Here is a 13,140-nt window from a genome sequence, read left to right on the forward strand (position 1 = left end):
ACAGAATTTCCAACCCTCACTTCTTCCTAAAAATTGCCTCCCATATGATAAGGAGATACAGGAAGTGAAACAACTAAGCACAACATCGTGGCTTAAACTGTGATCAAAGAAGCGGCAAGGAACATAACGAGGAGAGGTAAGGCAGGAAACAAAAATCACACTTCCCTAACCGTGACTGGAAAAATCGCATTCTTGGTTTTACTGGATAAATGTGAACAAGTGTCCAAAAAACCACGAGCGAAAGCCAACATGATGTTTTGAGGTAGTACACACGAAAAAATTGTAACAGGTTCTCCAGCTACATAAAGAGCTAAAAACATAACATTGACAACTGAATTGCAATTGTGAGACTTATATCACTAATTCCCCCCCCCCCCCCCCAAAGCCACTGGTCCAGTTTTTGTGTACACTGAAATAAACCATTAGACAGCTTATATAAGAGACCCTTATTTTCTAGCCCTTCTGGACTGCAAAAATGTTAATGAAAGTTTTGTAAACCCAGGTGCCTAATTTAGCTAAATACATAATGCAGGTAATACCGCTAGACCTCATCAGAGCACACAAACACTCCTAAAGTGAATGGAAGCTGCAGGTGCTCAACATCTTTAAAAATATGCTCATGCAGTACATGCAAATGTCACACCAACATCGTTCAAACCTGACTGCCTATTTAAAAAAAAAAAAAAAAATCTTTTAACTTTCATAGAAATCAATCAGCTCACTAGAAACATGCCAAATGATACTCCACTCTAGGCTGAAAAAGCCAAACTAAGCTGTTACTTCGTTGAAAAACTGCTTTTATGCCCAAGCCATTCACAGAGATCTAAGCAATGCAACCACTTTTTTTACAAGCATTTTATCGAACAGCTTGCCAAGCTCCATATAAACACATTTTACTATTTCATAAAGTTTATATGCCAAGTTTTTGAAACATGAAGTGACAGGATCTCAGTGGAATTTCTGTAGAGCTACAAGGTTCTTATTGCCCTCAGCCTCCCGAGACTGTAAATTGACTACAAGAAGAAAGTAGCCAGATTCTTTCTCTTTTATACAGGAACGCCTTGCAAATTTGAAATACTGAAACAGTCCCTATGATCAACGAAAGAAGAATTCCTTTACATGAGGCTCAAAATCCCCCAGTGATCAGCACACTATAAATATGCATCACTGCTAGGTTTCTGTTGCCAGCACTGGAAAAAGTTTCTCTCTGTCATTAAAGACCCCTTAACTTTAAGAACTAAGGCTAAATATCCTCCACGCCTCAGAGATATTTTAGCTAGATATTTTCACAAGGAAATCAGCTTATCTTAATGATTTAGGATGGGTTTTGATTTTTTTTTCTAACTCATTCACATCTTACTTTCACCGAAGATCCTAAAGTTACACAAAAGCAACTGAGAGTGACCTCACTGGTGCCATAAAAAAGAAAACCAAAAAAAAAGGGAGAATAATCCAGTTTCCAAGCTTCATGAAGTAAAACCTCCGAGTATATAGTACAGTTGCATTTGGGCCATATTATATTGCATTTCAATCTATCTGGCTGCCTACTGAAACTTTGCACTTCCGTTTACCAGTTAGTTTTCTTACGGATCAAGGTCTCCCTTTGATTATTGCCAGCTCTGACACATTAGCTATCTTTTTATCATGTTTACTTTTGCTTTACTAGCCATTTGCATTTGTAATACTATTATTATTGTAGGGATTTTGAAGACATGTCCTTTATGGTGCTTTGTAGCATCAATGTAATTCTTGCAACATCTTTCCATTGCCAATGACTGAAATGAAACAGATAAGCTAGACATCAAATTTCTTTTTTTTTCATGAAACAGTAAAACCCTCTGCCTCTTCTATGCTGTTCTTACAAGCAGTAATTTTAGGGTTACTATAGCAAAGAACAGCAAAAAACATTTAACCAGCATTTTGGGCATTTTTATTACCACTTCCTCTCATATATCTCAAATATATAATACAAATAAATTGAAAGTTAAAAAAAAAAAAGAAAACACGACTACTAAACCCACAAATATTAGAAGAGCTCAGTGGCAGCTGTAATACCCAGAAAGGCTTTAACATTGCCTTTTCAAGTTAACTATGCTCTAGGTTTCTTAAGGTTGCAGAGCCAGCTAGTCAGAATCAGAGCTCGTTTCCCAGCATTTAATCCTCCACCTGAATTAGTGTGCTACTTTTCAGTTATTAATCACTTTGATACTATACCCTCTTAACTCAGAGTTTAAATTTTCCAAGACACACATGAATGCAATTTACTCCTACAGAAAAATCCCTGGACTTCTCTATTAATCTAAAGCAGCAGCATTCCATTAACCACTTCCAGAACTTTATTTTTAAAATTGCCATTTTTCCTTATACGGTCTTCTCTTTTTCAAAGTTTCAGTTGCCTATGATGAAAGGCTATTATTCTTTGGCTTTCTGTTAGAAAGGTATCACCTCAGATTTGCAAGTATATTTTAATCGAACTTTACAGTACGCTTAGAACGCTTCTATAAATGCAGTCCATGTTTGTGCACTATTCACATGCCACAGTGAAAAAGCGCTTAATGGCTCTTCTTGGGGGAAAAAGAAAAAAAAAAAAAGGGTTCTATTTGGAAGCTGCACCTGCACGAGAGCCTTACTCAGGCCTCAGGACTCCTCCTCCCCAACAACTGCACCCCAGCCCAGCAATCCCAAATTGCAGTCCGAGCTCCCCATCGCTCTCTTTACCAGGATACAGTGAATATGGCACCCACGGGACACCTACCCTACGGTGCCCGCTGTCTTTTCCCCAGGGAAAAGAAGAAAGCCTCGCTTAGCCAACATCGGCGGGCTAAACGACCTCTCCGGATCCAGCCAGCAGCCGGGTATTTGAGGACGGGCGCAGGCACCGCGCTCTGTCTCGCGTGGGGAAGGGGGCCGATGGAGACCCGCACGCCCGGCTGTGGGCACCGGCCGCCGGCTCTGCCCGCGAGGAGCCTCCCGGACCCGCCGCCGAGCCAAGCCCGCCCCGGCTCCGGGTTCGGCGGGGGACCGGGGGCCGAGGCCAAACCACGGCCCCACGCCGCGCTCCACGGTGAAGGGGCATCGGCCCGAAGGGGAGACCGCGGGGAGGGGCGGTCGGTAGCCGGGTGCCCCTCACATCAAACTCCGTCGCTTTCCGACACCCCCCCCCCCCCCGCCCCAACCCGCGAGTTCTCGGAGGGGAACGTCAAAAGCACGAACGCGGTCGCACAAAAGATGAAAGCGATGGCCTGACACCCGGTGCGTGAGGACCGAAGGCGATCCCAGCCGCACAGCCTGACACACACAGCACCCCCCCGCCCGCTGCCGGGGCCGGGCAAAGCGGGACGCGCCACCGCGGGCCTCGGCCACGGCCGGCGGCGGAGGGCTGCCGCGTCCCACGGCCGCCGAGAGGGAGGGCACCCGCCGGGGACGGCGACAGCAGGGCGGCGGGCTCGTCTTCCCCTCACACGACCGCCAGCGCTCGGCGGGCAGCCGGGCACCGACCCGCCGTCTCACACGCGTAGGGCCGGGGCACCCCCGGGGCCCGCTGCCGGAGCGGGGCGGGGGTTGCCTGGGCGGGCTCCGCGCTTCCCCCCCCCAATCACACACACACTCCGCAACGCTGCCAGAAACTTTCCGGGGAGGGGAGAGGAGGGCGCCGGCGCGGGGAAGAAGGGGGAAGGGGGAAGCGGGGCGGGGGGGGGGGGGGGGGGCCCGCCGGCCGTTGGCGGCGCGGCCCGGCGGCGCGGCCCGGCCCTTACCCGTCCTTGCGGCGGGCCTTGTAGACGTGCCCGTAGGTGCCTCTGCCCACTTTGCAGCCCTCGTACTCGAACAGGTCCTCCACCCGCTCGCGCTCGGCCGCCAGCTTCGACTTGAACTCGTAGTCCATGTCTCGCCCATGGGCGGGGAGGGACGGGTAAGGGACGCGGCGGCCGGATCAGCACCCCCGGCTGGCGGAGCCCCCTCCCGGCGCCGCCATTTCCGGGGCTCGGCGGGGGCGGCGGGCGGGCGGGGAGGTGGAGGGGAAGGCGCGGGAGGGGTGTGTGTGTGGGGGGCGGTTTGTTTTTGTTTTGGTTTGGGGCTTTTTTGGCGGGGGGGGGGGGTGCGCTCCGCCGCCACCCGCTTCAACTGGGCTCCTGGCGGCGCGGCGCGGGGGATGCCGGGAGTCGTAGTGCGGCTGCGGGCGCCGGCCCCGGCGCCGCCAGCGAGACGCCGCGGCGGCAGAACTACAACTCCCGGCGTGCCCCGGGCCGCCCCGGCCAGGCGGCGTCGGCGCACTCGGCTCCCCGGAGACACCGAGCGTTTCAGCGGCCGCTGGGAACTTGCTGACTCTTCACATTGCGGGCAGAGGCGGGAGCGGCGAGCGCGGCCGGCCTCGGCGCCTCTCGCTGGGATGGGGGGACGGTTGGAGGGCGGGCGGGCGCACGCCCCGCCGCCGCCGCCTCTTCACAGCGCGCACCGGCCTGCGGGGCGCCGAATAGTGCGGCAAGTTGTTTATCTCGCGAGCTGCCACTCAATGCGCTGCCCCGCCCCCCCGCTCGATACCGCCCTCTGATTGGCCGGTCTCGCCCCGCCCCCCCCGCAGTGGCTCGGGCGGGGGTGGGACTCGACAGCCGCCCCGCCCGACGCCGGCGGGGACGCGGGCTGAGGTGAGGCGAGCGGGGCCCGGCCCGGCCCGGCCCGGCCCGGCCCGGCGGCTGTTCGGAGGCAGCGGCCGGAGCCCGGTGGGGTTTGCGGCGTTGAGGAAGAGCCGCTGCTCCTCGGGAGCCCGCCCAAAGCAAACAGCTTGTCAGAGGAGCGGAGGCCTCGACCCCGTTCCCGCTGCCGGGTGGCGGCGGGCCCGCGGTGGAGGCCCGCGGCCGTTTGGGGCCGAAGGGGAGGAGCGGAGGGCCGGAGCAGGTGGAGGGGTGGAAACACGAGTTCTGGGAAAGCGGCTGGAAGTAGCCGGATAGACTGTTTGTGTTCGTAGTAAGAATCGCAGGGGCAGGTGCCGGTGCTCGCGTTCAAATCCCAGCCCAGGCTTATCGCCGAGGCTTTGTGATTCCGCACCGCAGCGAAGCCCTGTCCCTTCGGCCCCCAGCACAAGAGATTTTTAGACAAACGCGACGCTACTCTCTCATGAAGAAGCATTTTGAGATCACAGAAATACTTAGGCCTTTTGAAATTATGTCTCAGGTTCTCTCATTCAGGGATTTCTTTGCGAAAAACATCACTCTCTGCAAGCATATTTGCATTATGCAAGCACCGTGCAGAGCTAACCAAATACCAAGGTTATATCCTGTCATACAAGTACATAATAATCCCTGCCTTGTGTTCTCAACCTTCATTTATAACAGTCAGCAGCAAGTGAATGAACAGAATGAAATTAGAGAAGGGGAGAGTTACAACAGAGGCTGTCTGTATACAGAAACCATCTTGGTTCATCACCTGCCCAGGCAGCGTTAGTTACCTAAAGGGAAAGTTTTTCCACTGCCTTGCACACACTGGATGGGAGGGGTGGACGAGCTGACAAGAAGCTGTCATTGCTGACAAAGCAAAGGGAGGGGTCAACTGCACTATAAGGTAAGGTACTATGTATGACTACTAGTGCATAGCTAAGTCATGAGGTCCTAACCCGAAGTTTGTTTCTCAAGCAGTGGCAGGAGTGTAACCATGTCGAAGTGATTATTTCTTCCAGAAGGCAATAGATGATTCAGAATTTCCCTTGTGTCGGGTAGCTAACAACCAACCAAAATTTCTCAGAAAACTTCATCGCTCCTTTACCAAAGTAGTATTTTCCAAAGAACTACGAGTGCTTTTCTCTGCAGTTGCAGATACAGATCTTTCTGAAGAAGGCCTGCTCGTGAGCTGGCAAATTTCCTAAACACAAGAGAGAGAACACCATTGATCTTTCAGTGCCAACATTAAAGACGTTTGCTAAAATTAGAGCTAACCGTTTAAATTTTGCAAAGCATTCGTGTCTTTGGTCACCTCGTAATCAAAGCCAACACCAAGAAGAAAGGGACACAGACTTAAAAGGGCAAGCATGTAGCCATAGAAGGTTATGCTACCCAGATGTATTCATCCAGTCTTAAAGTCACTAGGAATAAGGACCGCTTGCTGTTGGAAATAATAAACTCTACAAGTAGCTCCCATTGCCCTCTTTGACCAAAAAAATAGCTGTTATTCCCCATTTTCATCGTTAAGGCTTTTGTTCTCTACTCTTTCAATTCCACCCTGTAATGAAAAGACTGTCTTTTACTACAATTCATTGTATGTCCACAGCACCGGTCAGAGAGGGCTAACGGCACACCCCCTCCAGTTATGGAAGCCCAGCTAGGCTGGCATTTGTAAGCCAAGGCAGCTTAATTCCCCTCTACCCTGTACTGTACCCAGCTCCCTAGTGTTGCAAGCAGCCATTTTATTCTTCCATAAACTGATCGTGCTTTGCCAGTAAACATTTTGGCCCTAGCTGCTGCTACTGGGAGCAGCTGTCCAAGAGAAACCTAACAGCTGGAAGCCTTTTTAAAATTTCAGACCTACATTTCCCTGTGACCAGTCCACATCCATCTTTTCTTCCTGCGCAAATGCTGTCCTGAAGTAGCCTTTCCCACTCTCCTGTGTGTATCCCCTGCCAAAAGTATTTATAGACAGCAATCTCATCCCATACAGCCTTTATTTTGCTGGACTAAACAAGCTATGCTCTTCTCATTCCCCTCATGAGCCCCCCCAGTGAAAGCTGGACTGGTACAAAGCTGGTTATGGAAAACGCAGAACGTGATCTGTGCCCCGGTTCCTTCTCTTGTGACACAGCCCTGCTTCTAGTTTCTGAATCCTTACGTTGGCCACATAAAAGCCATTAAAAGCATAGAATCAACTGAACAGCTCCAAGTGTAGACCAGCTCAGAAGCCAGTAAGAATGAGGCTACCTTCTCATTTGATGAAAAAGTTTTATCGATGCATGGTTAGAAGATGGAAATGGGCACATCTGTTTCTTCTTGAGGTTGGAGCACATGGCAGGATTCCACTTCAAGTTCACAAAGGTGGAGAAAACTGGCCACACGCTGTCAGGCCTGCTGGAGAACAGCTGCCTGGCATCTCCTCTCCAGGTGGTTCCCAGAGGAGGAGCAGCAACGGGCAGCCATTTACAGACCAGAAATGAATCTTTGAGTGGTGCCAAATGGCCTGAGAGAAAGAGGCAGAACAGCAGTGTGACATTTCCATTGCTCTTCCATGTTGTAGAATGGTTGTGATACCGGTAATACGTATTTAATAGCATTCACGTTTTTTAAAAGTGTTTTATTAATTGTATTATTCACTTCTAGTCAGAAGAGAAATGACTGTAACATTTTTCATATGTAATGCCCTATCATTTGTTAATTGTGCTGATGTAGAAAGTCTGAGTAGCCCCACCAAAGAGAATAGAAAATGAGAGGCTTGCAGATTGCAAGCATGATTTTTTTCAGCCTGCCAGCCTAACTGAAGATGCCGGGTTGTTGCTCGTTAGAATCACCATTTCTTCCAAATCTCAAGTAACTGCGCTAAAATAGTGCCCAGACTCTTGGAGAGGAAGGGTGTTTCAAGCAAGACTGAAAGTTGAGGAATTGAATATTCTCACCAGTTCTCTAAGCAATTCTCCAAGACAGATAAGACATGAATTTCTAATGTAAAAAGGAAGAATTTGGTCTTTAACATTTCAACGTCAAGAAACTGACACACGCAGACCATTTTTCTTCTTTGCAGATTGCCTTGCGTGTAAAATACACTGGTTTTTTTTCTTTCCAGCTTGTCTTAACTTCATTCCTTGGCTTGTCGTAGGCAATCTCTCACAGTTCTCTCTTTGTGTATTAGTGAGACCAAAAAATGTGTGGGTTTTTTTAATTTTTCTAGGCCACATCTGGAAGTAGTTGCACCTTTTCTTAACTTACTCTCTTTGTAAGCTTTTACTTGTTAATCCAGTGGGAAGTTTTGGATTCTTAGAGATCAAGACACCATTTTTCAGTAGATCTTGAGTGGGGCATTAATAAACATATACAAACAGTGTTTACTTATGTCAGTCACATTTAAGCTGATGTTGCTTCACTTAAGAGTTGAAAGATGCATCCCAGAAGTCTGAGGAATAAGAGTAGAGAAAATTCAGAATGAATAGAGGTCTCACATGAACTTTATTATCATCTCTACAGAAGCAGAGAAAAACTAACAGTTCTGTTCCAAAAAATGTAGAAATATACTTGGGATTTTTAAACATATTAGTGTGAGAGTGTGAAGAGCCTAATGAAAGTAGGACACCATGTCAGAGCATTTCTTATAGGGATAGATTAGAAAGTCTTCAGCTGGCTGTAAGTTCGTATGTTGTCATTCCCAGTAAAACTCTGAATTTTGGAATCTTTTATGTCAATTAACTTCTAAACACCTATAATAAAAGTACTAGCCTTATTTTATAGGTTTAGAAAATAAAGCACATAACTAAGGGGTTCTATCAAGATTTTACAGTAAATCTAGAGAGCATGCTAGGAACGGAAGATGGGAGTCCTGACTTCTGCTCTCATGATATAATTATTTGGCTAGCTCTGGGTTTTTTTAATTCATTTTTATAGTACCATAATCCAAATAGTACTAAAATAGAAACCTTGTTCTGCTTTTCTTGAGTATATTCCAAGAACCTGGTCTCAAAATAGGCTGTACTGCTTTTCACCACGGTTTTTTTCCTGAGAAAAAGAAAACCCTCACAAAATCACAAAAGCTATTCCTCACCTTCTCTTTACAGAATGGCAAGACTGAACAGTTACCTGACAAAAACAAGGGAATTCAGCATTCAGCAACTAAAAAACAGTGAGAGACGGCAAAGTAAAAGTGAAATAATTCTGCAGTGCATGGTGTGCCACAGTTCATCATTGCATAACTATGACTTAACCTCATTGCTGATCAACTAGTGTAACCACCTGTATATCTTTCTTAGCATATCCACTTGCTCCCTGTGAATTGTGAGGCAAGATGCATGAGCTTTTTTCATTTGGGGTACAGCATGCAGTATTGTAAGCTTGCTTCAGTTTGTCAGAAAAAAAAACAGAAGCCAGAGGATACTATTAACTAATGTCATTGTATTCACATTTGAGAATCAGCGTGACAGCTAGTTTGGAGGGCCAGCCAATGCTTCCAAAGCAGATATTTAGAGAAAGCTGTGAATTCTAAAAACATAGAAGTTGCCCATAATTATGGAGAAAGCATAAACTCTAATTCTGAATATAGGAGCCCAAAATTTCATACTTTGGAGCTGCACAGTAGGTATAACTGAGTTTCCTTGGCTTGGTTGGTATACGTGGTTTCAGTCTACCTGCATTGTTGGCATCCTCACTTCAGCACCACCATATTCCTCCTACTCTATTTCCTTGCTGGTCATTAAAGTTTTCAGAAGCTAAAATTATTCTAAACTTCCCTGTAGAATCCACTGATCTTTTCCCATGAACTAGGAAAGACAGTAGCATGTAATGAAAAAGGAAAGATGTTTCTTTAATTATCCCTGAAGTATATAAAGGAGAATACAGCAAAACTGCACCGTCTGATAGCTTTCTGAAGTTAAATCCATTCCCACAGAAGAAACAGAACTGTGCTAAACAGATAAGCTGAACCATAACAAGTTCTACTGTTATGTTTTCCACTGGATATAGCAAGTTTTATACCACTGTACTGGCAGAATCCATCCTAAAGGCAAGCTATGGCTATAGAACAGTATTTCATGACAAGTCTATAGAACATATATAATTTATATATATAGAATTATTATACTTTAGTGTTACTCCTAGCCAAATAGATTGTGATGCCCTATTACAAGTGCAAATGTTCAAAAGGGCTTTAATAAATCATCTTTGGATAGGAGACATAGGACAAGAATTAACAAACTTCAGTTGTACCAAGTGAGATTTATATATAGGAAAACCTTTGAGCGATAAAGACACTTATATAATGAAATTGTCTGGAGATACTGTGTAAGCATCAGACTAAAGTTAAAATAATTAGATATTTTTAAGAAAAGGTTAGATAAACCTCTGTCAGAAATTTTGTAGGTAAGGTAGCATTAGCGTGATAAGGAGAGTAGCTAGAAATTAGATTTCTTGTTTTAATTTCCAGCCCTATTTTTCTATGGCTCTGTTATTCCATATGACATAAGAAGGAGCCTGATTTCACGGACTGACCAGTTAAAAGTCAAAAACCAAAAAAGACAGAAGTAAACCATGAGTTTTCATGACAGAAGGGTTATCCCACAAGGCATTGTACTTAAAGCTGAGCTGTTCACAGTTCATAAGTGAGCTGGGAAAAGGAACGAGTGATGATGTGACAACATTTGAAGAACATATCTATCTAATAATTCAGATCTAAAGCTGATTGAAAAGTACTGCAGGAGGCTCCCAGAACACTGCATGAGTGGTAGTTGGAAAGCAGTGTTCCAAAGTGCAGTGTAATGCACATGAGGGTAAAAACATACAGACATGATGATGATGAACTCTAAAAGCTAGTATCAGTCAGGAAAATGCCTTGAAGTCACTGTGAGTAGTTCTCTGAACAAAAGTTCAGTGCTCAGAAGTAGTTAATAGGACAAGGAAGGTAAACTCTTTCAGGCAAAGAATAAGAAAACAAAGCATGAAACACACTTGTATAGTACTGCATATAACTATGGGGCACTACTTGCATATTGCTTTCAGTTCTAGTTACCCCATCTCAGAATCCATATAGTAGGATTACAGTAACTTTCAGGATTGAATAACCAAAACTCAGAAATATGAAATGGCAAAATGATGGGATACAAATACGTTAGCAGCTATTAAACACAAAATACTGCCTCTGTCTTAGTAAGTCTGCAGGACTCAGATTACTGGAAGCTGGGAAGGCATACAGAAGGGATTATTGCTATCTGCTTGCCCTTTTCATATACTCTTTCACTGTGTGCTGGATGGGCCTCTGGTCTCACCGACTACAGCCATTCTTAAGATCCTATGAGGAGAGGCTAAATACGTTTGGATTTGTTAGCTGGGAAAATAAATGATTGGGGGGGGTGATAAATGATAAAAAATAAATTGATACAAAAGACATACTTAATTAATACTGTGTCATTTTTGGCTATTATGTACCATGGTCCAGAGGAAACTTCCAGCTCAGGAATTCACTACAACACAGTTTGTTAGAAGCTGAGAAGATGTACTAACAAAAGAAATGAGCGATCCAAGAACTGAATCCCTCCTGCCTGAATGATTTTGAGCTTTGTGAAACGATGGTGGAATTAGATTTAGGCAAACTTAAGAAGAACTTGTATGATGAGAGTCTCGATATGTTACTGAAGTTCTGATTTTCTTATTTCCACTCTAATTTTATTATTTCCTAACTCCATCCATGCTTCAGTGGCAAAATCCTAAATTATCTAGATTCCAGAACTGTATTTACAGCCAAATAGGAAATGACAGCATCGGCTGCTGGCTCACTACGCTGAAGAAGTTGAGCAACTCTGAATTTTAAAAGAAAGCCAGATGGTCTAATGAAAGCAGGAACCAGGAGATCCATTGTCCTGCATGGTTTTATTTCTTTTGGGACCAGGTTTTCTATCTGTAATGCAAGGCAGAATATTTCCCCATATTTAGGAAAACTTTTGGATTAAAATATTACTAAACCTATCAGTTAGCTTTACCAGCTATGTCCATCAACCAGTAAAGAATTTGCAGTCAGCCAAATTTCAGTCAGCTGGAAAAAAGAACTGACCAAAATCTTTTTATACTTCAGGCTATGATCTTGTCACTACAACTCAAAAAAACACTATGCTGAGACAAACACCTATTGTTAATGCCATATACAGAAAAGACTAAACACTGACTGTTGAAGCAAAAATACTTTTTAAACCCTTGCCACCAGACCTCAAAAATTTTACTGTCAAACCCCTACAGTACTTCTGGCTGGATAAAGTATCAAGGAGAAGTGACTGTGACTTTGGCCGCACAGAAGATGCAGAAACAAAAGTTGATACAATGGAAGTATGGAGATGATGCATCCATAGACAATCACCAGCTGCTCTTACTACAGAACGTGAATGCCCTTGCTGCTGAGTAAGACTTCTTATCTTGTCACTATCTTCTGTGTTATCCTCCTTCCAATTTTACACAGACATTCAGCAAAATAAAGGCGATCAAAAGTATTAAATTAGTGTACCTAAGCTGAAGTACTTTCAACTGCCATATTAATGTTTCTTTGAAAGATAAAGTGCCCTTGGTTCCCTGTAGCCTCTGATAGTATATTGTGTCTGGTTGGGATGGGGTTAATTTTCTTCACAGCAGCCCAGATGGTGGTGTGTTTTAGATCTGTGACCAAAGCAGTGTTGATAACACACCAGTGTTTTAGCTATTGCTGAGCAGTGCTTGCACAGCATCAAGGCCTTCTCTGTTTCTCACTCTGCCCCCGCAGCGAGTAGGCTGACACGAGCTGACCAAAGAGATATTGCACACCATATAACATCATGTGCAGCAATAAAACTGGGGGGGGGAGTTTTTACAAAGTTGCCATTGCTTGCAGACTGGCTGGGCATCAATCTGCTGGTGGGAGGTGGTGAGTGAGCGCCTTTCCATCACTTGTTTCTTTTTCTTTCTTATGTTTCTTTCCTTGACTTACAAAACTGTCTTTATTTTGACCCATGCGTTTTTCTCGCTTTTGCCCTTTAAATTCTCTCCCCCATCCCACTTTGGAGGGAGTAAGCAAGCAGCTGGGTGGGTGTTCAGCTGCTGGCCAGGGTCAACCCACCACCCATAGGAAAGCTCTAAGGAAAGAATGAGAAGGAAGTGGGATGCATCTTACTAGGCTAATTGCTTTGCCATGGCTCTCATCTTCTACTCTGTATGTGGAAACTACCAAATCCCTATTGTTAGGGCTGGGTGGAAGAAGTCACAGTTCATTTTCTCTTTCCCATCTACTGGTGTCAGGAAGAAGGCAGTATGGATCTCGGAAGGATTAACAAACTGGTAACAGTTCATGTTGTGTGAACCAACCAAACAAAATGTGCTGCTTCTTCCAACCTCTAATGCAAGCATAGGCAACCTATAGATCTTAAACCACATGAAGCTTGTGTGTGGCTTCTGCAAGAGCTACACCATATGACAGATAGCAGGCAGTGCAAGTACAGAAGTTCCTGCA

At 45.4% G+C, this 13,140-nt stretch overlaps 1 protein-coding gene across 6 annotated transcripts in view; it reads right to left on the minus strand.

The window, feature by feature from the left end:
* Positions 1-3,984, minus strand: part of CDK19 (cyclin dependent kinase 19) — a 127,299-nt gene extending 123,315 nt beyond the window's left edge. For 5 of the 6 annotated variants that reach the window (XR_003926419.2, XR_003926420.2, XM_030035983.2 and 2 more), the window contains exon 1: positions 3,756-3,984. Coding sequence is in view for 3 of the 6 variants with exons in the window: in XM_030035983.2 (XP_029891843.1) it covers positions 3,756-3,883 (128 nt within the window). In the remaining 3 variants the exon portion in view is untranslated. The remainder of the gene's footprint in view (positions 1-3,755) is intronic. The other variant, XM_030036021.1, reaches the window with a different exon arrangement.
* Between the last annotated feature and the right edge of the window lie 9,156 nt (positions 3,985-13,140).

The sequence above is a fragment of the Aquila chrysaetos genome, chromosome 2 (genome assembly GCF_900496995.4).
Source record: "Aquila chrysaetos chrysaetos chromosome 2, bAquChr1.4, whole genome shotgun sequence".
Lineage (NCBI taxonomy): Eukaryota > Metazoa > Chordata > Aves > Accipitriformes > Accipitridae > Aquila > Aquila chrysaetos.